We start from the raw sequence: 26,746 nt of genomic DNA, 5'->3' as shown, positions 1-26,746 counted from the left end.
TTCCTATGATGCACATATTTAAATGGTTCTAGTTAGAAATCCCCTCCAAAAACAGCCAGATACAAATGCCAGCATACACCTTGATGAAATGTCAGAAATGTTGATGAGTACAAAAACGGTGACAAAGTCGATTAAAGGTGTACCAGGGTTTGCGTTAGTAAATCTTTCATTTGAAGTTTTGTTTTCTTTAGGGGAACGACGACTCGATAATGACAAAGACAACTTTGAACGAGCAAATGAAGACAAATTCACAATCGACTCACCTAACCTAGGACGTTTGAAAAAAATTACGATTGGCCACAATGGCAAAGGTTCATCAGCTGGGTGGTTCCTGGACAAGGTACCTCAAGTTCCATGCCGAGTACAAGGACCAAAACACGCAGAAATTGGTTCATTTATTTTCACTTTCTCACTATGACGTTTGACCTGCAGTGAACATTTCTTTAGCATGGCCAATCACTCCAATGGATATTTATATTTCAATGGAGATTTATTGTCACATATGCAATTAAATATTACACAGTGATATTCATTTCGTATGTATGGCCATGTTTGGCGCCATTTAATTGTTCACAGTCCCGGCCTGACCAAACGTATCCGTTGTTGTCCTCTGCCGCTGCTCCATCACTGTAGGCCGCGTGCATCACCCAAGTCAATGACAGTAAGACTGGACTTGGAGTAATACACATCACAGCATGCACAGAGATAATTTGGCCCGCCATCTCTCTCTGCTGGCTGATTGAAGGTCAATTCTGTAATCAATTTCCTCACAATAATGTGTCGTTGATGAAGAACATTTCACTTATTGGTGACACTCTGAAGGAACAATGCAACATTGCATATTAGCAAGTTTGCTGATGATACAAAAGTGGGTGGTTTTGCAGAGAGTGAAGATGATTGTGTAACATTGCAGAAGGATCTTGATCGATTGATCAGGTGGGCTGAGGAATGGTTGATGGAATTTATCACAGATAAATGTGAGGTGTTGCATTTAGGGAAATCTAACATGGGCAGGGCCTACACAGTGCGTGGTAAGGCCCTGGGGAGTGTGGTAGAGCAGCAGGATCTTGGAGTGCAGGTGCATGGTTCCTTGAAGGTCAAGTCGCAGGTGGATAAGATGGTCAGAAAGGCTTTTGGTACATTGGCCTTCATCAGCCAGAGTACTGAGTATAGAAGTTGGGAGATTATGTTGCAGCTGCATAAGACTTTGGTGAAACCGCATTTAGAGTATTTTCACTTCTGGGCACCATGTTATGGGAAAGATGTTGTCAAGATGGAAAGGGTACAGAGAAGGTTTACAAAGATGTTGCCAAGACAAGAAGGTCTGAGCTATAGGGAGAAGTTGAGTAGGCTGGGACTATTACCTGGAACACAGGAGGTGGAGGGGTGATCTTATAGAGGTGTATAAAATAATGAGAGGAATAGGTCGGATAGATGCAGAGAGTCTCTTGCCCAGAGTAGGTGAATTGAGGACCATAGGACATGGGTTTAAAGTGAAGGGGAAAAGATTTAATAGGAATCTGAGGGGTAACTTTTTCACACAAATGGGTGGGTGTATGGAACAAGCTGTCAGAGGAGGTAGTTGAGGCTGGGACTATTCCAATGTTTAAGAAGCAGTTAGACACCTACTTGGATAGGTCAGGTGTGGAGGGATATGGACTACTTGCAGGTTTTGACTAGTTTAATTGGGACATGTTGACCGGTGTGGGCAAGTTGGACCAAAGGGTCTGTTTCCATATTGTATGACTCTATGACTCTACACTGCATCTGCATGAGTGCATCGGTTGATTTGAAGTCCTCTCTGAGGGCAGGAATTGCTCTGTGCTGGGACTTTATTAGTTACTAGATGACCCGTTGGGTCCCCGTTGTGACGACAGAGATCCCTGTTGTGACGCCAGTCAAAATGGCGATCTGAAAATTGTCTAACTGAAAATGTCTCTCTCTGATTCCTTTGTGCTCTTTGAGTTTAGTTTACCGAGGCCCAGTGAAAAGCTTTTGTTGCGTGCCAACCAGTCAGCGGAAAGACAATACAAGTTTACAATTGAGCCATCCACAGTGTACCGGTACAGGATAAAGGGAATAACATGAATAGCGTTTTGTGCAATCAAGCATGGCTGCTGAGAGCACGGTCAGTCTGGATGGTGGAATCCAGAGGAAATCCTGTCAGACCCATCCCTACTCCCACTCTCACTAATCCTTTGTGCTCTTGCTCTCTAGGACCTCACCATAGCAGTATTTCAATGAATAGGAACTGAGGCAGGCTACAACAAAGCAGTATTTCCAAATATAAACAGAGGCAAGAGCAGGTTACAAGGGCCCTTGAGCTTGCTCCACCATTCAGTGAAACCACAACATAGGCTTTAGCCTTACTCGCCTTCCTGTACCTACAAACCTCAAATACACAGTAGACCTAAAATCTGACAATCTTGGAGTCATAGAGTCAGACAGCATGGGAACAGGCCCTTCAGCCCAACTTACCCACACTGGCCAACATGTCCCATCTACACTAGTCTCACCTGCCTGCATTTAGCCCATATCCCTCCAAAACGAATCCATGTACCAGGACATATTAATTGAATCAAATCTCACAGTTGCGAGGTGGAGAAAACCCCCGGCAACAACCATTTCTGAAATAAAAACAGAAAGTACTGAAAAGATTCAGTCAATCAACATAGAAACATAGAAACATAGAAATTAGGTGCAGGAGTAGGCCATTCGGCCCTTCGAGTCTGCACCGCCATTCAATATGATCATGGCTGATCATCCAACTCAGTATTCCGTACCTGCCTTTTCTCCATACCCTCTGATCCCCTTAGCCACAAGGGCCACATCTAACTCCCTCTTAAATATAGCCAATTAACTCTCCTCAACTACCCTCTGTGGCAGAGGGTTCAGGAGATTCACCACCTCCCTGCTTGAAAAAAGTTCCTTCTTTTCTCGGTTTTTAAAGGATTTCCCCCTTATCCTTAAGCTGTGACCCCTTGTCCTGGACTTCCCTAACATCGGGAACAATCTTCCTGCATCTAGCCTGTCCAACCCCTTAAGAATTTTGTAAGTTTCTATAAGATCCCCTCTCAATCTTCTAAATTCTAGAGAGTATAAACCAAGTCTATCCAGTCTTTCTTCATATAGACAGTCCTGACATCCCAGGAATCAGTCTGGTGAACCTTCTCTGCACTCCCTCTATGGCAATAATGTCCTTCCTCAGATTTGGAGACCAAAACTGTACGCAAACTCCAGGTCCTGGTCTCACCAAGACCCTGTACAACTGCAGTAGAACCCCCCTGCTCCTATACTCAAACCCTTTTGCAATGAAAGCTAACATACCATTCGCTTTCTTTACTGCCTGCTGCACCTGCATGCCTACTTTCAATGACTGGTGTACCATGACACCCAGGTCTCGCTGCATCTCCCCCTTTCCCAATCTGCCACCATTTAGATAATAGTCTGCTTTCCCGTTTTTGCCACCAAAATCAAGCAGCAAATGCGGAGAGAGAATTAGACCTATTGAACACTTCTATCTTTATTACACTTTTTCAGTATTTGTTTTAAGTTCCTCCCAATTTCTCATTAAATATTCTATGATGAGCAAAAAAACAAGTATTAGAGGAACAACGGGTGAGGCTGCATCTGTGGAAAGAAATGAACAGACAACGTTTTGTTGCCGGGATCCTACTCCAGACTGATCTAGATGCTGCCTGGCCTGCTGAGTTCCTGCAACACTTATTTTCACTCAGTATACCAGCATCTGCAATAATTTGAATGGTTTTAATATTTTCTACATTGGAGAGCGACACAAAATATCAGTTCACTTTACCTTTATCTTAGTCCACGTCAGTTATCCCATTTCACCTTCTACTGGATCAATATTTACCATAGTTGTTCTAGTACATACAGTACGTAGAAGCTATCACTGTTTTTATTATTTTTTGTGAGCTTAACTTCACAATCCATTTGCTCCTTCTTACTACTCGTTACCTATCCTTTGATGCTATTAACATTTTTCTCCAACTTCTAACCTATCACTAATTTTGCAATGATAAGTGCCTTTCATTTCAATTTGATGCCATCTGTAACCATAAATATATTATCTTCCTCTCAGAGCCTTGATTTATCAATGGAATATATCTTTGGTACATATGAAATATACTGTATCCTTAAATATCTTCCTCTGCTAATCTACCATTCTACCTTTTAATCCATTTTCTTCATCCACCTTAACCAACTCTGCTTTCGTATCTATATAAATATTGAATTTTAAGTCACCAGTTACAGATCTATGTTTCTTACTTTCAAACGGAATAGGACTGCTCAGTGGCTCAGCTGTAGAGTTGCTGCCTTACAGCGCCAGAGACCCGGGTTCAATCCTGACTACTGGTGCTGTCTGTACGTCCTCCCTGTGACCTACGTGGGTTTTCTTTTGATGCTCCGGTTTCCTCCCACAATCCAAAGACATACCGGTTTGTAGGTTAATTGGCTGTGGTAAAAATGTAAATTGTCCCCAGTGTGTAGGATGGTGCAGAGAAAATTTTACGCCGACCTGTAACTACCTATGACGGGTGCCGGCAGTCGCCGAAAAAGTCGCGTAAGTGGGACAGGCCCTTAACCATCTTATAGTTCCCACTGTTCTGCCTTGCTCCCTTTTTGTGTAGCAGGGTAATATTGGCAATTTTCCAATCATCTGGGAACACTCCTGACTCTAGTGATTCCTAAAATATCGCAATCAATGCCTCCACAATCTATAAAGCCACCTCTTTCAGAACCCTAGTGTCCAGTCCATCCGGCCCAGGTGACTTATCCATCTTCAGCCCTTTCAGCTTCCCAAGCACCTTCTCCCTAGTAATAGCCAACTGCCCTAATTCTACTCCTATCACTTATGACCTTATAACCGTACATGGGATGTGGGGTGGCATTTAGTTGCACTGTCAAAACTTTTGACGTTACTTTACTTTAGAGATACAGCGCGGAAACAGGCCCTTCATCTCACCGAGTCCGCGCCGACCAGTGATCACCCCGCACACTAGCGCTATCTTACACACTCGGGACAATTTACAATCTTACCAAAGCTAATTAACCTATAAACCCCTTACGTCTTTGGAGTGTGGGAGGAAACCCGAACACCCAGAGAAAACCCACGCGGTCACAGGGCGAACATACAAACTCTATACAGACTGCACCCGTAGTCAGGATCGAACCCGGGTCTCTGGCGGTGTAATGCCCCTGTCCCACTTAGGAAACCTGAATGGAAACCTCTGGAGACTTTGCGCCCCACCCAAGGTTTCCATGTGGTTCCCAGAGGTTGCAGGTGGTTGCCGGAGGTTGCAGGTAGTGGAAGCAGGTAGGGAGACTGACAAAAACCTCCGGGAACCGCACGGAAACCTTGGGTGGGGCGCAAAATCTCCAGAGGTTTCCGTTCAGGTTTCCTAAGTGGGATAGGGGCATTTAAGGCAGCAACTCTATCACCGTGTCTCTGTGCCGCCCAAAACTCCTGCTTGGAGATTTCATGTAGTTTTCGCACATGTGAGTAATAGTAGGGAATTTCAATAAACTGTGCAATGTAACTGAGCCATTGAGCTTTTGGCTTCAATTTTCCAGGTGATCATTGATGACATTGGAAACAAATTAGTGACGAACTTTCCAGTCAACCGTTGGTTTGCAATGGATGAAGATGATGGTAAAATTCAACGTGACATTTTAGTCGGAGGAAGTCAAACAACTGGTAAGATCAGAAATGCGGTTCACTTGTAACACTACTTACGTATAGCGTTGCATTGTACGTTTAATAGCTTTGCTTTCCTGAGGACTCGGGGAGGAATTTAATGTTTCAACGGTTCCTTTATTATCATGTTTACCAAGGTACAGTGAAATTATTTGTTTACAGATCAGAAGATTATTGCCATACATAAGTACAATAAATACGTAATACATAGAAACAGTCCACTGAGTCTATGTGCAATAGTCATCAGGAGTTGGCACTATTTCACAGTCCCAACCGCAGCTGGCCATAATGTCCTTTTGCAGCTGCCACCTCCATCCAGTCATCCCTGCCATCCCTGTCCTTGTCGTTCCTCTCCCAATGAGAAAGCTCTCATCGACCTTCATGCCCCAGAGCTGTCTCCTGCAGCCAAACTTAAGGACGTAGAAGGTAAAACTCCCGGTCCTTCCCACCGGCCGTTTGTCCAGCCGTCGCCGCCGATCCCTCCACCTCCTCTCCAGTTTCCAGTCTTCATGGGCGAGCAGGGGCTGGGGTTCGGCAGGTCCATGGTGGGCGACCCAGACCTACTGTCAGGCTTTGTGTAGGAAGGAACTGCAGATGCTGGTTTAAACCGAAGATAAACACAAAAAGCTGGAGTATCTCAGCGGGACAGGCAACATCTCTTGCTGGGACCTTCTGCCAGCCGTGTTTTCCAGAACCTTCAGCCGCGCGCAGCTCGCCAGCACCTTAAGGACCTGTCCCAGGAGCATTTGACTCCATGCGGCAAGCATGACCTACAGGGCCGGTCCCACCAGCATGCGCCTGCATGCGGCAAGCGCGACCTAACATGGTCGCTTGAGCCGTACGGCCTCGCGGGGCCGGTCCCACTTTGATCGCCGGAGCCGTATGGAGTTGTGCGGAGCTGGTCCTGACATCGCGCGGGGCTCGAAAAACTGACCGTGTTTAAAAATTCCGCGCGGCAACGGCCTGCCGGCCCGCAGCCGCCTCGATACCGTGTCACTCACTCGACCTCCGTGCGGCTCCCGCTTCTGGTTTGGTCGCGCTTGCCGCATGCCGTACGGCTCAAGCGACCACGTTAGGTCGCGCTTGCCGCATGCAGGTGCATGCTGGTGGGACCGGCCCTTTAGGTCGCGCTTGCCGCATGCAGGTCGCATGCCCGTGGGACAGGCCCTTTACCACTGAATGGTAAAATACTCCACTGTTGGCTATGCTCCCCTGGTGATATTTGGTTCCACTTAATTCAAAACCAGCAGTGAGGACGAGACATTGATGAGTCACACCATAGATGAGATCTCTCAGCAGTATCTTCCTTTAATTCCATTGCCACTATACATATTTTTGTAGTTCTTAAACTTGGATTGGTTGATTTATTTTAGTTGCAAACATTATAGCAGCATCATTTACAGCAGAAAATAAAAACAGCTAACCAGGCAGAAATCAGTGATTAAAGCTAACTTTTCAGTTCAGTTCAGTTTAGTTTATTACGACGTGCACTAAGGTACAGTGAAAAATATGTCAATTAAAGTTTGGTTCATGCTAACCTGTCAGGGGTTGCATTCAGGGAATGGAAAGACCACCACCATTTTATTCCAAATATCACTGAATGGGACCCTTCCCAATCCGCAATGTCACCTATCCATCATCTCCAGGGACCCACTGAGTTCCTCCAGTGTTTCGTATCTCTTTTGGTAAAGCAGCATCAGCAGTTCCTGTATCACCGATTATCGCCTGGATAATTAAAACCAGAGTTTGCTGACTCAGTTTCGATGCACAGAGAATGCATGCACTTTATTGAAATTCCCCATTGTCATTCAGGGTTACAAGAAGTGCCCAATATAGCACCTCATAGAAACATAGAAAAAAGGTGCAGGAGTAGGCCATTCGGCCCTTTGAGCCTGCACCGCTATTCATGGCTGATCATCCAACTCAGTATCCTGTACCTGCCTTCTCGCCATACCCCCTGATCCCTTTAGCCGCAAGGGCCACGTCTAACTCAACCCCTTAAGAAGGCTAGATGCAGGAAGATTGTTCCCGATGTTGGGGAAGTCCAGAACAAGGGGTCACAGTTTAAGGATAAGGGGGAAATCTTTTAGGACCGAGATGAGGAAAACATTTTTCACACAGAGAGTGGCGAATCTCTGGAATTCTTTGCCACAGAAGGTAGTTGAGGCCAGTTCATTGGCTATATTTAAGAGGGAGTTAGATGTGGCCCGTGGCTAAAGGGGTCAGGGGGTATGGAGAGAAGGCAGGTACAGGATACTGAGTTGGATGATCAGCCATGATCATATTGAATGGCGGTGCAGGCTCGAAGGTCCGAATGGCCTACTCCTGTACCTATTTTCTATGTTTCTATGTTTCTTACGTCTGGACTAGCTGAGTGTTTTCATCCTGGCTGATCATACAAGTAACAATGAGAAGAGGATAGACACAAAAAGCTGGAGTAACTCAGCTGGTCAGACAGCATCTCTGGAGAAAAGGAATAGGTGACGTTATACGCGATGCATCGATCCTTCTTCCCCATTTTCATGTTGTCCTCATCTGATTTTACAGGAGTCGTTTACAATGTTTCAGTTGTAACCGGAAATGTTAGAGGAGCTGGAACCAACTCCAAAGTGCACATCCTTCTACACGGATCCAAGGGCCTCAAAAACAGTGGGAAAATCTTCCTGGAAGGAGGCCACTTTGAACGTGGTTTAATTGACATATTTAACGTGGAGATTGCTGCCCTCCTCAGCCCTCTCAGCCGGGTCACCATTGGCCATGATAACGGCGGAGTCAGCTCTGGATGGTTCTGTGAGAAGGTAAGTAAAGGAACATGTCAACATGTACAGGTGTGTAGGTTAATTGGTAAAAAAAAAAAAATTCACCTCCAGATCTCACATGAAGACTAATTCAGTACTAGTCAGTAGTCATAAATCTTGAGATTCAGGGACTGGCAAGGTGTTCCAAAATCTAATCATCCTTGCAATTCTTTCCCAATTGTGCATTTTTGCACCAATGCCCTTTTTGGGCAGTCTTTTTTTCTTTTCACTGACTTGTACAATTTAGGTGTAATTCACATAATTGATGTTTTTGTGCTTTTATCTGTCGCTGTGTGCCCTGGATGGAAGAATTTTTACTTTAGTTTAGTTTATTGTCATGTGTACAGTGAAGAGCTTTTGTTGCATGCTAATCGGGCAAGCTGACATCCTGGCCAGTTTGCCACTGCATGGTTACAATCGAGCCATCCACAGTGCACAGATACATGATAAGGGAATAATGTTTTATGAAAGATAGAGCCAGTGAAGCCCAATCAAAGATACTCCAAAGGTCTACAAATGAGGTGGCTAGTAGTTCAGGACTGTTCTCCAGTTGTGGTAGGATGGTTCAGTTGTCTGATAACAGCTGGGAAGAAACTGTCCCTAAAGGGCATGTCCCACTAACGTGGCTTTTCAGCGACTGTCTTCGACCTTCAAGCTGGAGGGCACTCGCCTGAAAAACCTCGAGCTGATCGACCGTCAGGATGAAACCCGCGCATGCACACACACACACACACACACACACACACACACACACACACACACACACACACACACACACACACACCACACACACACACACACACACACACACACACACACACACACACACACAGCAAAGGGAAAGCGGGGGAGCGCTGTCTGAAATTCACACCCGCGATGAACAGGAAGGTAAAAGACGGCTGGTGCAGTTATGCTAAGTCCTTTTGAGAGAGCGGAGGGGGTGGAGAAGGCGAGAGGGGAGGAGAGAAGAGGGGAGAAGGGGGGAGAAGGAGTGGGTACACTTTAAAGAACTAAGACAACTTTTAATAAAGTTTAGAGGGCATTTAACATTACCGGTCGGTTTTCCTTGGTTCTGAAAACTCCAATGAGCCAATTAAAATGCCCGGTCAGCGAAGGAGATTGCCTACGGCTACCTCGACTGCCTAGCGACCCCACTCCACTGCACTAAGAGTTCAAAAGAACCATGCCGACCAATTTTCCTCGGCCAAACTGAGGCCGCGAGTATGCGGGAACTTCCCTAGAGCATGAAGTTCCAGTGACCTCCTGAGACCACGTGTCGACTCTTCTAAACTCACAAATTAGGTTTCCGCAGTGGGACAGGCCCTTAAATCTGGCGGTGTGCGTTTTCACACCGATACCTTTTGCCCGATGGGAGAGGGGTGAAGAGGGAGTGGTCAGGGTGTGACTCGTCCTTGATCATGTTGCCGAGGCAGAGTGAGATATACATTTTCACTGTACTTGTACCTCATTGTACCTGTACTTGACTTGACTTGAACTTAACCAGAGGCGGCACCGTGGTGTAACGGTAGAGCTACTGGCCTAGGTTTTCTCCGAGATCTTTGGTTTCTTGTCACACTCCAAAGACGTGTAGGTTAATTGGTTTGGTATAAATGTAAATTGTCCCAAGTGTGTGTAGGATAGTGTTAGCGTACGCGTATCGTTGGTCAGTGCGTACTCGGTGGGCTGAAGGACCTGTTTCCGCGTTGCATCTCTAAACTAAAGAAAACTAAAAACGTATTGTGTTTCTATTTGATCTCCACAGGTGATTGTTTACTGCGCGTTCACCGGCATTGAACAGACATTTCCCTGCCGGAAGTGGTTGGATGAGGATGAAGGCGATGGACTCATTGAGCGTGAACTCTACGAAATGGTTTCACTGCGGCAAAAGAGACAAAAAAGTATGTGTGCGTTTAGCTTCTAATTACAGATACGGCACGGTGGCGCAGCCATAGAGCTGCTGTCTTAACAGTGCTTGCAGCGCCAGAGACCCAGGTTCGATCCCGACAATGGGTGCTCTCTGTACGGAGTTTGTACGTTCTCCCCGTGACCAGCGTGGGTTTTCTCCGAGACTCCAAAGACGTACAGATTTGTAGGTTAATTGGCTTGGTATAAGTGTAAAATTGTCCCTAGTATGTGCAGGATAGTGTTAATATGCGGGGATCACTGGTCGGTGCGGACTCGGTGGGCCAAAGGGCCTGTTTCCGCGCTGTATTTCTAAACTAAACTAAAGCTACACTGTTATATTCTGTGAATTTCCAAGGGAATCATCTGGAATCATTCCAGTTTTCACAATTAATTCAATTAGATGCCAGGAATGTTTTGCAGCATATAATCCTACATGGACTTTACTATAAATCCAAAGTCTGACTTTGCAAGTCGGCCTTAGTGTATGGTTTGGTTACTGATTATTATAAAGAGAAAATGGCCATGAAATTCAAGACTAGGGCAGGATCTTCACAGTGAATGAAAGGGCCCAGGGGAGTGTTGTAGAGCAGAGGCATCTAGGAGCATGGGTACATGGTAAGGAAGGCTTTTGGTATATTGGCCTTCATCAGTCAGAGTATTGTGTATAAAAGTTGGGATAGACACAAAATGCTCAACTGAAGTTTGACGAAGGACCTCGGCCTGAAGTGTCACCCATTCCTTCTCTCCAGAGATGCTGCCTGTTCCGCTCCAACATTTTGTGTCTATCTTTGGTTTAAACCTTCCTACACAGAGAAGTTGGGGTGTTATGTTCCAGTGGGGCAGATGTTGGTGAGGCTGCGTTTGGAGTATTGTGTTGACAGAGTGAGAACTGTTCATGTGGGATATGAGCACGAACGGAGGTGTCCACATGTTGAGCTTCCATAACCCGGGGAGGAGCTGCACTGATCAGGCAGCATCTGTGGACAGAGAAACAGAGTTAATGTTTCAGGTTGAATATCCTTTGTCACAACTGGGAATGCGAGAAAAACAAGTTTCGTGGTGGCACAAAATGGTGTAGAGCTGCTGCCTAATTATACAGACCCGGGTTCAATCCTGATTACGGGTGCTGTCTGTACGGTGTTTGTATGTTCTCACTGTGACCCCCTGGGCTTTCTCTGGGTGCTCCGGTTTCTTCACACATCTCCAAAGACGTACAGGTTTGTAGGCTAAAGGTACACAAAATTGCTGGAGAAACTCAGCGGGTGCAGCAGCATCCATGGAGCGAAGGAAATAGGCGAAGTTTCGGGCCGAAACCCTTCTTCAGACTGATGGTTTCGGCTCGAAACGTCGCCTATTTCCTTCGCTCCATAGATGCTGCTGCACCCGCTGAGTTTCTCCAGCAATTTTGTGTATCTTCGATCTTCCAGCATCTGCAGTTCCTTCTTGAACAGGTTTGTAGGCTAACTGACTTCAGTAAGATTGTAAATTGTCCCTTGTGGCTAAAGGGATCAGGGGGTATGGAGAGAAGGCAGGTACGGGATACTGAGTTGGATGATCAGCCATGATCATATTGAATTGCGGTGCAGGCTCGAAGGGCCGAATGGCCTACTCCTGCACCTATTACCTATGTTTCTATGTCCCTAGTGTGTAGGATATTGCTAGTGTACGGGGCGATTGCTGGTTGGCGTGGACTTGGTGGGATGAAGGCCCTGTTTCCAAGCTGTATCTCTAAACTAAAGTTAGTTTTATGTTTCAGAGACGATGGGGAGGGAAAGATAATTTTGGCACAAAGAATATCTATGCTGAGCAATGGGGCTCTTCAATAACATCCACCAAGGTCCATTTTATGAAGGGCGTTATTCTTTACATATCCTCACCCAACACCTGCTCAGATGTCACAGAACACATTAATAAAATGCTCTCTCTTTTTTAAACTAGAACATCCGTGGTCACTGTGGATTTGGACAAGTGACATTAAGAGTGCCGGAACTGATGCCAATGTTTTCCTCCAGCTCTATGGTGACAAAGGGAAGTCAGATGAGATGTGCCTGGACAACAACTCGGACAACTTTGAAACTGGTCAAACAGATAAGTTTATGGTGGGTGGATTGAGCTGGGGAAAGTCTTCGAAGATCCATTTAGACTATAGAGACGCAGTGCAGAAACAGGCCCTTCGGCCCACCGGGTCCGCACTGACATGCGATCACCCCCACACACACTAGCACTATCACGTGCACTTGGGACAATTTACAATTTTTACCAAAGTCAACTAACCTACAAACCAGTGTGTCTTTGGAGTGTGGGAGGAAACCGGAGCACCCAGAGAAAAACCATATGGTCACATGGAGAGCGTAGAAAGTCCGTACAGGCAGCACCCGTAGTCGGGATCGAACCCGGGTCTCTGGCATTGTAAGGTAGCAACTCTATCGCTGTGCCACTCTGCCCCCGGTGGCCTTCCTATTAAAACTCCCCAGTAATCTCGACGAGTTTATAAACCTGTGCAGTATTAAGTTTATCAGCACTTCAGATGACACCATCAGCTGTCTCATGTGTCTCCTCTTACGTTTAGAAACATAGAAATTAGGTGCAGGAGTAGGCCATTCGGCCCTTCGAGCCTGCACCGCCATTCAATATGATCATGGCTGATCATCCAACTCAGTATCCCATACCTGCCTTCTCTCCATACCCCCTGATCCCCTTAGCCACAAGGGCCACATCTAACTCCCTCTTAAATATAGCCAATGAACTGGCCTCAACTACCCTCTGTGGCAGAGAGTTCCAGTGATTCACCACCCTGCGTGAAAAAAGTTCTTCTCATCTCGGTTTTAAAGGATTTCCCCTTTATCCTTAAGCTGTGACCCCTTGTCCTGGACTTCCCTAACATCGGGAACGTCCTGACATCCCAGGAATCAGCCTGGTGAACCGTCTCTGCACTCCCTCTATGGCAATAATGTCCTTCCTCAGATTTGGAGACCCAAACTGTACGCAATACTCCAGGTGTGGTCTCACCAAGACCCTGTACAACTGCAGTAGAACCTCTCTGTTCCTATACTCAAATCCTTTTGCAATGAAAGCTAACATACCATTCGCTTTCTTTACTGCCTGCTGCACCTGCATGCCTACCTTCAATGACTGGTGTACCATGACACTCAGGTCTCGCTGCATCTCCCCCTTTCCCAATCGGCACCATTTAGATAATAGTCTGCTTTAACCGTTTTTGCCACCAGCTGTTTTTTGTATAACCCCTTATCACATTATCAACATTTATGTGTTAAATAGCTGGGGTCGCCAGTACTGAGCTAATAGTCATTTATTGCCATTGTGGGGGGGGAGAGGGGGGTTGAATTTTTTTTTTGCTTTCCCGTTTTTCCCACCCCAATGGATAACCTCCCATCCACATTATACTGCATCTGCCAAACATCCCCTCACCCAGCCTACCAAGTCACCCTGCAGTCTGCTAGCATCCTCCTCACAGCTAACACGCCCCCCAGCTTAGTGTCATCCGCAAACTTGGAGATATTGCCTTCAATTCCCTCATCCAGATCATTAATATATATTGTAAATAGCTGGGGTCCCAGTACTGAGCCTTGGGGTACCCCACTAGTCACTGCCTGCCATTGTGAAAAGGACCCGTTTACTCCTACTCTTTGCTTCCTGTTTGCCAGCCAGTTCTCTATCCACATCAATACTGAACCCCCAATGCCTTGTGCTTTAAGTTTGTATACTAATCTCTTATGTGGGACCTTGTCGAAAGCTTTCTGGAAGTCCAGATACACCACATCCACTGGTCCTCCCCTATCCACGCTACTAGTTACATCCTCGAAAAATTCTATAAGATTCGTCAGACATGATTTACCTTTCGTAAATCCATGCTGACTTTGTCCAATGATTTCACCACTTTCCAAATGTGCTGCTATCCCATCTTTAATAACTGACTCTAGCAGTTTCCCTACTACCGATGTTAGACTAACTGGTCTGTAATTCCCCATTTTTTCTCTCCCTCCCGTCTTAAAAAGTGGGGTTACGTTTGCTACCCGCCAATCTTCAGGAACTACTCCAGAATCTAAAGAGTTTTGAAAGATTATTACTAATACATCCACTATTTCTGGAGATACTTCCTTAAGTACTCTGGGATGCAGCCTATCTGGCCCTGGGGATTTATCGGCCTTTAATCCATTCAATTTACCCAACACCACTTCCCGGCTAACCTGGATTTCACTCAATTCCTCCAACTCCTTTGACCCGCGGTCCCCTGCTATTTCCGGCAAATTATTTATGTCTTCCTTAGTGAAGACGGAACCAAAGTAGTTATTCAATTGGTCCGCCATATCCTTGTTCCCCATGATCAACTCACCTGTTTCTGACTGCAAGGGACCTACATTTGTTTTAACTAATCTCTTTCTTTTCACATATCTATAAAACTTTTGCAGTCAGTTTTTATGTTCCCTGCCAGTTTTTTTTCATAATCTATTTTTCCTTTCCTAATTAAGCCCTTTGTCCTCCTCTGCTGGTCTTTGAATTTCTCCCAGTCCTCCGGTATGCTGCTTTTTCTGGCTAATTTGTACGCATCATCCTTCGCTTTGATACTATCCCTGATTTCCCTTGTTATCCATGGATGTACTACCTTCCCTGATTTATTCTTTTGCCAAACTGGGATGAACAATAGTTCATCCATGCAGTCTTTAAATGTCTTCCATTGCATATCCACCGTCAACCCTTTTAGAATTAATTGCCAGTCAATCTTGGCCAATTCACGTCTCATACCCTCAAAGTTACCTTTCTTTAAGTTCAGAACCATTGTTTCTGAATTAACAATGTCACTCTCCATCCTAATGAAGAACTCAACCATATTATGGTCACTCTTGCCCAAGGGGGCACGTACAACAAGATTGCTAACTAACCCTTCCTCATTACTCAATACCCAGTCTAAAATAGCCTGCTCTCTCGTTTATCATTGATGGGTATTTTTTCTGTCCCGTTTCTCTACAGCATTATTGAAAGTAAGTTACATGTCGAATTCCTCTCGTTTCAACAACTAGTTCTGTTCACACTATGCTTCTCCTGATTTGGAAATTGATTATTAATTCAATATTACCCACACTAGTTTTAACTTATCCCACCTTCCCATCCACTCCCTACACAGCAGGGGCACTTTACAGACACCAATTAACCTACAAACCCACACATCTTTGGGATGTGGGTATAACCCCGAAGGAAACCGCGCGATTGACAATGGACAATAGACAATAGGTGCAGGAGTAGGCCATCCAGCCCTTCGAGCCAGCACCGCCATTCAATGTGATCATGGCTGATCATCTACAAACCGTACCTCATTCCTGCCTTCTCCCCATATCCCCTGACTCCGCTATCTTTAAGAGCTCTATCTCGCTCTCTCGTGAAAGTATCCAGAGAACCGGCCTCCACCGCCCTCTGAGGCAGAGAATTCCACACTCACAACTCTCTGTTGTGATTGAACGGAGAACATAAGGTCATAAGGAATAGTAGAATTAGGCCATTTGGCCCATAGACTCCACCATTCAATCAAGGCTGATCTATCTACCCCTTCCTAACCCCATTCTCCTGCCTTCTCCCCATAACTTCTGACACCTGAACATGCAAACTCAACGCAGGCAGCACCCAAGTAATCAAACTCAGGTCTGTGGAGCTGTGTGGCAGCTGCTTTCCCAGCTGCCCCACTCTGCCGACCCCTGAAATGTATCCTCAGTGAGGCTATTGAATCAAAATTAAGTTAATCAGAAAATTGCATTGTAATATTTGTCACCCGAATTACTGAAACAGAACTTGTGGTTCACTGATCATTACCCATTTACTTCACGTGTCTCTTGCCTCTTGCAGATCGAACTCCCAGACCTGGGCACCTTTTACAAACTCAGAATCTGGCATGAGAAACGCCATCCTTTTGCTGGTTGGCATTTGAACAAAGTAAGTCATCAACGACGGGAAGTATGAACATCAGAATATCTAGACCCCAACAATCCACTCTTAGATTTATATTTTTTAAATTTTAGTTTATTGTCACATCGAAACATAGAAAATAGGTGCAGGAGTAGGCCATTCGGCCCTTCAAGCCAGTACCGCCATTCTTGGTTTCTTGGTCCTCCAAATGGAATTTCAACTGGAGGTGGTGAAGGGAGGGCTTAAGCCAGAAAGGGTTATTGGGAAGAAAGAGCTACTTTAAATTTAGTTGCATCTGGTTGGGTAACTATAGTAGGGTGGAGATTATTCCATGCTTTAATTGTGCGGGGGAAGAACGAATTGCTGTATACATCTGTCTTTGTAGCTGGGATCACAAATTGGATCGAATGCCCACCTCTGCTCCTAATTGGATTGGGTTTGGTGTAGGTCTTGTAATCTATGTCAAGCTGACTATTTAACATTTTGTAAAAACAGGTCAAACGGTGAGCATCACGTCTGTTTTGGAGAGGGTTCCACCCCAGAGAATTCAGAAGTTTGGTGACACTCGCTTCTCTCTCATAGGTGTTAGTAACAAATCGAGCTGCCTGTCTTTGGACACGTTCGATGGAAGAAATGTTTTTATTTGTGTATGGGTCCCATGCTGCAACTGCGTAGTCCAAATGAGGTCTAACGAGGGTGAAGCATAGCTTCTCCTTGACAGAAGTTGACCAATGATGAAAGTTGCGCCTCAGAAAGATGATCATGGCGGATCATCCAAAATCAGTACCCCGTTCCTGCTTTTGTTGTGAGCTGACCAGTCAGTCAAAAGACAATACTTGAAGGAATACATGAAGAAAGAATTGAAAAAGAATTAAAATTCTTAAAATGAATTAAAGCCATCAGAGAAAAATTCAAACAATTTAAGTTAACAATTAAATTAATTCAGAAAATGTTAGTGATTTGAAATATAGTCAGAGTGCAGGTAGATGAGACTAGGTGAGATAAGTGTTCGGCACGAACTAGAAGGGCCGAGATGGCCTGTTTCCGTGCTGTAATTGTTATATAGTTATATGGTTATATACCCATCACCCTTAGAACCAATCGTCTTCAGTGAAAGGGAAGGGTTGTGGAAATTTGCCAGTTTAACCTGGCACTGGGTCAGTGGCCAAATATCCCAAAGTATTTGCTGGGAAACCTCAGGAAATTGGTCTTCCACAACTATATACCAACATTTGAGGGAGGCAGTTCAGAAAATTTGAGAACTTTGTTAGGAGTTATGGGGAGAAGGCAGCAGAATAGAGTTGAGAGAAAAAGATAGATAGAAACATAGAAACATAGAAATTAGGTGCAGGAGTAGGCCATTCGGCCCTTCGAGCCTGCACCGCCATTCAATATGATCATGGCTGATCATCCAACTCAGTATCCCGTACCTGCCTTCTCTCCATACCCCCTGATTTCCTTAGCGCGACAAGGGCCACATCTAACTCCCTCTTAAATATAGCCAATGAACTGGCCTCAACTACCCTCTGTGGCAGAGAGTTCCAGAGATTCACCACTCTCTGTGTGAAAAAAGTTCTTCTCATCTCGGTTTTAAAGGATTTCCCCCTTATCCTTAAGCTGTGACCCCTTGTCCTGGACTTCCCTAACATCGGGAACAATCTTCCTGCATCTAGCCTGTCCAACCCCTTAAGAATTTTGTAAGTTTCTATAAGATCCCCTCTCAATCTCCTAAATTCTAGAGATTATAAACCTAGTCTATCCAGTCTTTCTTCATAAGACAGTCCTGACATCCCAGGAATCAGTCTGGTGAACCGTCTCTGCACTCCCTCTATGGCAATAATGTCCTTCCTCAGATTTGGAGACCAAAACTGTACGCAATACTCCAGGTATGGTCTCACCAAGACCCTGTACAACTGCAGTAGAACCTCCCTGCTCCTATACTCAAATCCTTTTGCAATGAAAGCTAACATACCATTCGCTTTCTTTACTGCCTGCTGCACCTGCATGCCTACCTTCAATGACTGGTGTACCATGACACCCAGGTCTCGCTGCATCTCCCCCTTTCCCAATCGGCCACCATTTAGATAATAGTCTGCTTTCCCGTTTTTGCCACCAAAATGGATAACCTCACATTTATCCACATTATACTGCATCTGCCAAACATTTGCCCACTCACCCAGCCTATCCAAGTCACCTTGCAGTCTCCTAGCATCCTCCTCACAGCTAACACTGCCCCCCAGGTTAGTGTCATCCGCAAACTTGGAGATATTGCCTTCAATTCCCTCATCCAGATCATTAATCAGCCATGATTGAATGGCAGAGTAGTCTTGATGGGCTAAATGGCCTAATACTGCTCCTATAATTTATGAATTTATGAACTGTGTCTTAGTGACCCTTGGAAGTGAATCAGATTATTAGTGTGGCTGTCCCTGCAAAAAGGATTGGGCAACTCTGGATCAGAACAACAAGTTGTACCAGGGTATCACCTGTAGTATCAGTTCTACATATGGTGTGGAAACAGGAGCTTCCCAATGTGAAGGGATATCCTGAGACTAAATCCCACAGTAATCATTCTGTTCCATATCCTGAGTGAAGTGTTATCCAACTGCCCAGGTCTACTTCATTTTATTCAAGCTCTGTTTGAGGATCCCCTCTGACTCAGACACATGTATCCAGCACTACTCTCTAGAATCTGGTACACATGCATCCAGCACTACTCTCTAGACTGATACACATGCATCCAGCACTACTCTCTAGAGTCTGGTACACATGCATCCAGCACTACTCTCTAGAGTCTGGTACACATGTATCCAGCACTATTCTCTAGAGTCTGGTACACATGCATCCAGCACTACTCTCCAGAGTCTGGGATACATGCATCCAGCACTACTCTCTAGAGTCTGGGATACATGCATCCAGCACTACTCTCTAGAGTCTGGTACACATGCATCCAGCACTACTCTCTAGAGTCTGGTACACATGTATCCAGCACTATTCTCTAGAGTCTGGTACACATGCATCAAGCACTACTCTCTAGAGTCTGGGATACATGCATCCAGCACTACTCTCTGGACTGATACACATGCATCCAGCACTGCTCTCTAGAGTCTGGGATACATGCATCCAGCACTACTCTCTAGAGTCTGGGATACATGCATCTGGCACTACTCTCTAGAGTCTGGTCGGCAATTTTTCCTGGGAAATTAAGAATCATCCACATCGATGTGTCTCAAGTCACAAGCAAGCATTCAGGTAGGTATGCTGGTAGTTTTATAATCACCATGACTATAGGTTTTTCATTTCAAATTAATTTATTAACTGAATTAAAACCAAAAGGATCCTGTGGTAGGATTCGAATTTGTATTCCCTGATCAACCGTGGGATACCTGTCAAGTACTCCATGGTACCTCAAGTCAAGTCAAGTCAAGTCAAGTTTATTTGTCACATACACATACGAGATGTGCAGTGAAATGAAAGTGGCAATGCTCGCGGACTTTTGTGCAAAAGACAAACAACAAACCAACCAAACAAATTATAAACACAATCATAACACACATATTCTTTTACATAATAAATAATAGAAGGAAAAAACGTTCTGTAGAGTTAGTCCCTGGTGAGATGGGCGTTTACAGTCCGAATTGCCTCTGGGAAGAAACTCCTTCTCAACCTCTCCGTTCTCACTGCATGGCAACGGAGGCGTTTGCCTGACCGTAGCGGCTGGAACAGTCCGTTGCAGGGGTGGAAGAGGTCTCTCATGATTTTGTTTTCTCTGGAGTTGCACCTCCTGTTGTATAGTTCCTGCAGTGGGGTGAGTGAAGTTCCCATAGTGCGTTCGTCCGAACGCACTACTCTCTGCAGAGCCTTCTTGTCCTTGGCAGAGCAATTCCCAAACCAGATGGTAATGTTCCCGGACAAGATGCTTTCCACCGCCGCTGCGTAGAAGCACTGGAGGATCCTCGTAGACACTCTGAATTTCCTCAATTGCCTGAGGTGGTAAAGGCGCTGCCTTGCCTTACTCCCCAGTGCTGAGGCGTGTGATGACCATGTCATATCCTCAGAGATGTGGACTCCCAGATATTTAAAACAGTTCACCCTATCCACAGGATCCCCATTTATACTCAATGGAGTGTATGTCCTCGGATGATGTGCCCTCCTAAAGTCCATGATCAGCTCCTTCGTTTTTTTGATGTTCAAGAGGAGGCTGTTCTCCTGGCACCAGAGTGCTAGATCAGCCACCTCCTCCCGGTAGGCCTTCTCATCATCGTCTGAGATCAGGCCCACCACCACAGTGTCATCAGCAAACTTAATTATTGAATTGGAGCTGAACCTAGCCACACAGTCATGTGTGTACAGGGAGTACAATAGGGGGCTGAGGACGCAACCCTGGGGCGATCCTGTGCTCAGGGTGAGGGACTTCGATGTATTCCCTCCCATCTTGACTACCTGGGGCCTGGCGGTGAGAAAGTCCAGGACCCAGGCACACAGGGAGGTGTTGAGCCCCAATTCCCGTAGCTTCCCGGCCAGTCTGGTGGGGACTATCGTGTTGAAGGCTGAACTGTAGTCTATGAACAGCATCCTCACGTAGCCCCCCTTCTGGCTGTCCAGATGGGAGAGAGCGGTGTGCAAGACCTGGGAGACCGCATCGTCCGTGGACCTGTTCGGACGGTATGCAAACTGCAACGGGTCCATGTTCCGAGGGAGGAAGGCGCAGATGTGATTCTTCACCAGCCTCTCAAAGCATTTCATGACTACCGAGGTAAGGGCCACCGGACGGTAGTCATTCAGGCAGGCTGGGGAGGCATTTTTTGGTACCGGTACAATGATGGATTTTTTGAAGCAGGCAGGGACCACGGACTTGTCCAGGGAGAGGTTGAATAATGTAGTGAGCACTGGAGCTAGCTGCGTAGCACAGGACTTGAGTACTCGCCCCGAGATGCCATCGGGGCCTGCAGCTTTTCTCGTGTTCACCCGTGTCAGTGCCCTCCTCACGTCGTGCTCGGACAGCGAGAATGTGTGCACATTCCTCCCTTCAGCTTCGGTAGCCAGCCCGCTGTCGGTATTGTCGATAGTCGGCAGACCTGGAGTGGTGTTGCCCCTCTCGAAACGAGCGTAGAAGGAGTTCAGGTCGTCAGCTAGGGAGGTGCCGGCACATGCGGATGAGGGAGGGGTGCTCCGGTAGTTGGTTACAATCCGTAGACTCTGCCACAGGCTTCTGGTGTCCTGCTGCTCCATCTGTAACTCCATCTTGTCCCTGTACCTTCTCTTTGCGTCCTTCACCGCCCTTCGCAGTCGGTAGGACTCTGCCTTGTAGACGTCCATGTTTCCTGATGCCAGGCCCGAGTTGTAGGCAGCGGTGCGAGCATTCAGGGCCACACGAACAGACCTGTCTACCCAGGGTTTTTGGTTCGGAAAGGTGCTTACCCTTACCGTGGGGACGATGTTGTCGGTTACTGTTGTGATGAAGTCCGTGACTGCTTCCGCGAACTCACTGACGTCACCGGAACTTGCTTCGAACATATTCCAGTCGACATCACTCAGTGCATCTTGCAGCATGGCCTCTGACTGGTCGGACCACCGCTTTACCTCCCTCGTCTCTACCGCTTCCCGAACTATCCTCTGTTTATACTCCAGCAACAGGAAAATAGCAGCGTGGTCAGATTTTCCTAGGGGAGGGAGTGAAACGGCCTTGTAGCCTTTCCTGAACGGTGTGTAGCAGTGGTCCAAAGTTCTCCCCCCCCTGGTGGCACACGTGATGTGTTGGTAGAAGTTCGGCATGACCTTCTTGAGATTTGATTTATTAAAATCTCCAGCCACCACCATAGCCGCATCCGGGTACTTGTTTTGATGTCGACATAGCACATCGTGTAGGGCCGATAGTGCCACGTTGGTGTCCGCCTGCAGTGGAATGTAGACGGCTGTGACGATCACTGAGCCGAACTCCCGGGGAAGGTAGAATGGGCGGCATGAGATTGTCAGGTGCTCCAGATCCGGCGAGCAGGAATGGGAAAGCATCTTGATATTTCCAGGGTTGCACCAGTTGTTATTGGTCATGAAGCAGACTCCTCCACCCTTGGATTTCCCAGATGCTTCTGTTCTGTCAGCACGGTGGACAGTGAAGGACTCGGTTGGGCAGATTACCTGATCCGGAATCAGCGAGGTCAGCCATGTTTCGGTCAAGCAGAGGATGTTGCAGTTCCTTATGTCCCGCTGGAATCTGATCCTCGCCCTGAGGTCATCCAGCTTGTTTTCCAGGGACTGGACATTCGCCAGAAGAATGCTGGGCAGAGGGGGACGAAAGGCTTGGGCTCTCAGCCTATTCCGAATCCCCCCCCGCTTCCCTCGATGTTTTCTCCGGGTTTTCCTTGCAGCCGAGCTCCCTTTGTTGTTGCAGCAGCTTCTGCTGATCTCTGCTGGCCATGCTGGATCAGTGAGTAAAGAGTTTAAAAAGTCTCCGTTTGCCCTGGAGTTTAGATTTAAGAGGGTTTCCCTGTCATACTTTGTTAGTACTAGGGAGTTAGAAAAAAACTAGTACCTTGCTGTTTAGTTCAGTTTAGTTGAGAAATACAGCGTAGAAACAGGCCCTTCAGCCCACCAAATCTGCGCTGACCAGTGATCCCCGCAAACTAACACCATCCTTCACATTCTAGGGACAATTTACAATTATACCAAACCTACAAACCTGTACGTCTTTGGAGTGTGGGAGGAAACCGGAGCACCCGGAGAAAACCCACGGGGTTACAGGGAGAACGTACAAACTCTGTACAGACAGCACCCGTGCTCAGGATCGAACCTGGGTCTCTGGCACTGTATGGCAGCAACTCTACCGCTGCATCACCATGCCAAAAGCGATGGTCTCGGTGTCCAAATTCCAACTGTGTGTGCCTTTGATCTTTCTCACTGCAGGTGACTTTAATGAAATCACTGACAAAGGAGAAGTATAATTTCAAATGTGGTCGGTGGTTGGACATCAATGAGGATGATAACGAGATCATACGGGAGCTGCCTGCTGAAGGAGACCTGGTGGATAAAATCCAGCCCTGTGAGTGCCCTTTTGTTACCGATATCCTGTTGGAGTTGCATTGTTCTCTGGATCCACAGGCAAGGATTGTCAGCACAGGCCACTGGCAATGGTATTCTCAGACTCTTGCCCCTAACCTCCTCAATATTCACTCTGCCCCATCCGAGGGAGCAGAGCTTTTCTCCTCCTAACTAAAAGCAGCTCAGTTTATCAAGAAGGCATAGACTGAGATGCAGACACAAGAAAGTACAGATGCTGTAATCTGGAGCAAAGAAAAGAGCGTTGCTGGAGATAATCAACAGGTCAGGCAGCATCAGTGGAAGGAAATGGACGGTCGATGTTTCGGGTCAACACCCTTCATCTACAACACACATAGAACACAGCAAGGTACAGCACAGGAATAGGCCCTTCAGCCTATAATGTCTGTGCTATATTTGATTAACTAATGTCACCTGCCTGCACGGGATCCATGTGCATACAGTCCCAGCACATCTACCTGTCTGTCTAGAAGCCTTGTAAACGCCAGGCTGATAACCATATAACCATATAACAATTACAGCACGGAAACAGGCCATCTCGACCCTTCTAGTCCGTGCCGAACACGTATTCTCCCCTAGTCCCATATACCTGCACTCAGACCATAACCCTCCATTCCTTTCTCGTCCATATAACTATCCAATTTATTTTTAAATTATAAAAACGAACCTGCCTCCACCACCTTCACTGGAAGCTCATTCCACACAGCCACCACTCTCTGAGTAAAGAAGTTCCCCCTCATGTTACCCCTAAACTTCAGTCCCTTAATTCTCAAGTCATGTCCCCTTGTTTGCATCTTCCCTCCTCTCAGTGGGAAAAGCTTATCCACGTCAACTCTGTCTATCCCTCTCATCATTTTAAAGACCTCTATCAAGTCCCCCCTTAACCTTCTGCGCTCCAAAGAATAAAGCCCTAACTTGTTCAACCTTTCTCTGTAACAGGTAAAGAGGAGTAACTGATAAAGAGGAGAGGAAGCAGCCAGCATAAAGGAGTGGGCTGAGAGAGTTGGGACAAGTGTAGCAAGCGAGAGGTGGTAACCCCAATGAGGTGGGGTTGATTGATAGATAAGAATCAGGTGGCATGAGGGAATGGTGGACATAGTGACTGAGGTTGGGAGGTGACAAGTGGAGAATGAAAGGCTGTAGATTCTGGCATCCGAGAAGAAAGGAAGGTGAAGAGTGAAATAAGGAGGGCTATTGCCATGGGAATAATGGAGGCAGGAGGGGAGGGGAGGGGGGGGGGGAGGGGTGGAGCAGCTGGGGGGGATGGGGAGGGGAGGGGAGGGGAGGAAAGGCTGGGTGAAAGGCAGATAGGGTAGATGGGATGAGAGGAAAGAAACAGGATGATCGGAGGCTGGTGGGTATTGTGGGGAATAAGGGTGTCAGCAAGAGGACCAGGTGAGGGTTGATAGGAAAAGGCACAACAGGGGTTCGAGTCACCTGAAACTGGAGAATCCAATGTTCCTGCCGTTGGGTCGAACTGAAATGCAGTAGAAAAATGTCCATAAAATGGACGAACATAGCATTAAACATTTTGCAGCATAACAACAATTGACATTTTATGCAGCATAATGTTAATCCTTGAGCTGAATTAGTTGTTTGACCATTTCAGCATACACTTGAGAGTCTTCCACATTGATGGCTCTGGAGTCACACAAACACCAAAGGGATCTCACAGCCAAATCTCTACCACACTTCATCATGAATGATGGTGGAGAATCAAGCAGCTAACGAGGGAGACGCTGTATGAACATTCCTGGTACTGATTCTGCAACTTCTGCAGTTCTATAGGGCTCTGGTGAGACCACATCTGGAGTATTGTGTACAGTTTTGGTCTCCTAATTTGAGGAAGGACATCCTTGTGATTGAGGCAGTGCAGCGTAGATTCAGAAGATTAATCCCTGGGATGGCGGGACTGTCATATGAGGGAAGATTGAAAAGACTAGGCTTGTATTCAATGGAGTTTAGAAGGATGAGGGGGATCTTATAGAAACATATAAAATTATAAAAGGACTGGACAAGCTAGATGCAGGAAAAATGTTCCCAATGTTGGGCGAGTCGAGAACCAGGGGCCACAGTCTTAGAATAAAGGGGAGGTAATTTAAGACTGAGGTGAGAAAAAACTTTTTCACCCAGAGAGTTGTGAATTTATGGAATTCCCTGCCACAGAGGGCAGTGGAGGCCAAGTCACTGGATGGATTTAAGAGAGAGTTAGATAGAGCTCTAGGGGCTAGTGGAGTCAAGGGATATGGGGAGAAGGCCGGCACGGGTTATTGATAGGGGACGATTAGCCATGATTACAATGAATGGCGGTGCTGGCTCGAAGGGGCGAATGGCCTCCTCCTGCACCTATTTTCTATGTTTCTATGATTGTGGCATCAGTGTGTTCCAGTAAAACGACAGTCAATGGGCATCAAAAGGAGAACGCGCCACTTGGACATTGGAGTCCAAGTTCATAACTTACTGAATGAGGCACAACCAAAAAAGTGATCAAAGTTAATCACCCCAGTCCCAGGACTGTAGGAGTCTTCAGGGCCCAATCTCCTTCATCAATGGACTTTTCTCCATCAATACCTGTAGTACAAAAAGTGCAGATATTCACCAATCATTGCACAAGGAGAGAAAAACAATAAATAGAGAGCTAAATAATCTCACAACCAAGGGGTCTGATCTAAACTAGTCAGCCCTGCCACATCTAATTGTGAATGGTAGAGGACAATTGGGCAGCTAATGTGAGACAAAGGCTCCAAACGCATCTCCATCCTCTACATGGCACACCCTGGTACCCGAGTGCTTCAGAAAAAGTGGCAGCATTTTCAACAAGTGCCAAATAGATGATCTAGGCGGCTTCCTCCTAAGACTACTACCATCACAGAAGCAGTCTCCAGCTAATTTGGTTCACTTCAAATTATATCAACAAGTGGTAGAGAGCATTGGATACAACAGAGGCTGGGGAATTAGGCAATATCCCATTTGTAACACTGAAAGCCTGCATACCTGAACTAGCTGCACTTCTACCCGAGCTATTCCAGTATAGTAATGCCCCTGTCCCACTTGGCAAACCTGAACGGAAACCTCTGGAGACTTTGCGCCCCACCCAAGGTTTCCATGCGGTTCCCGGAGGTTCCTGGAGGTTTTTGTCAGTCTCCCTAACTGCTTCCACTACCTGCAACCTCCGGCAACCACCTGCAACTTCCGGGAACCGCACGGAAACCTTGGGTGGGGCGCAAAGTCTCCAGAGGTTTCCCGATGAGATACTCCAGCATGTTGTAACATAGAAACATAGAAATTAGGTGCAGGAGTAGGCCATTCGGCCCTTCGAGCCTGCACCGCCATTCAATATGATCATGGCTGA

At 46.4% G+C, this 26,746-nt stretch overlaps 1 protein-coding gene across 1 annotated transcript in view; it reads left to right on the top strand.

Annotated features, from left to right (window-relative positions):
• The window catches only part of loxhd1a (lipoxygenase homology PLAT domains 1a), a 207,014-nt gene that overhangs the window by 87,696 nt on the left and 92,572 nt on the right, over nt 1-26,746 (top strand). Inside the window, exons 13-19 of the mRNA XM_055648000.1 lie at nt 192-340; nt 5,596-5,719; nt 8,267-8,517; nt 10,280-10,415; nt 12,361-12,521; nt 16,279-16,365; nt 23,242-23,377. Coding sequence (XP_055503975.1) covers nt 192-340; nt 5,596-5,719; nt 8,267-8,517; nt 10,280-10,415; nt 12,361-12,521; nt 16,279-16,365; nt 23,242-23,377 — 1,044 coding nt within the window. The remainder of the gene's footprint in view (nt 1-191; nt 341-5,595; nt 5,720-8,266; nt 8,518-10,279; nt 10,416-12,360; nt 12,522-16,278; nt 16,366-23,241; nt 23,378-26,746) is intronic.

Source organism: Leucoraja erinacea, chromosome 1 (genome assembly GCF_028641065.1).
Source record: "Leucoraja erinacea ecotype New England chromosome 1, Leri_hhj_1, whole genome shotgun sequence".
Taxonomy (NCBI): Eukaryota; Metazoa; Chordata; class Chondrichthyes; order Rajiformes; family Rajidae; genus Leucoraja; species Leucoraja erinaceus.
This window is presented reverse-complemented; position numbering and strand designations above follow the sequence as displayed.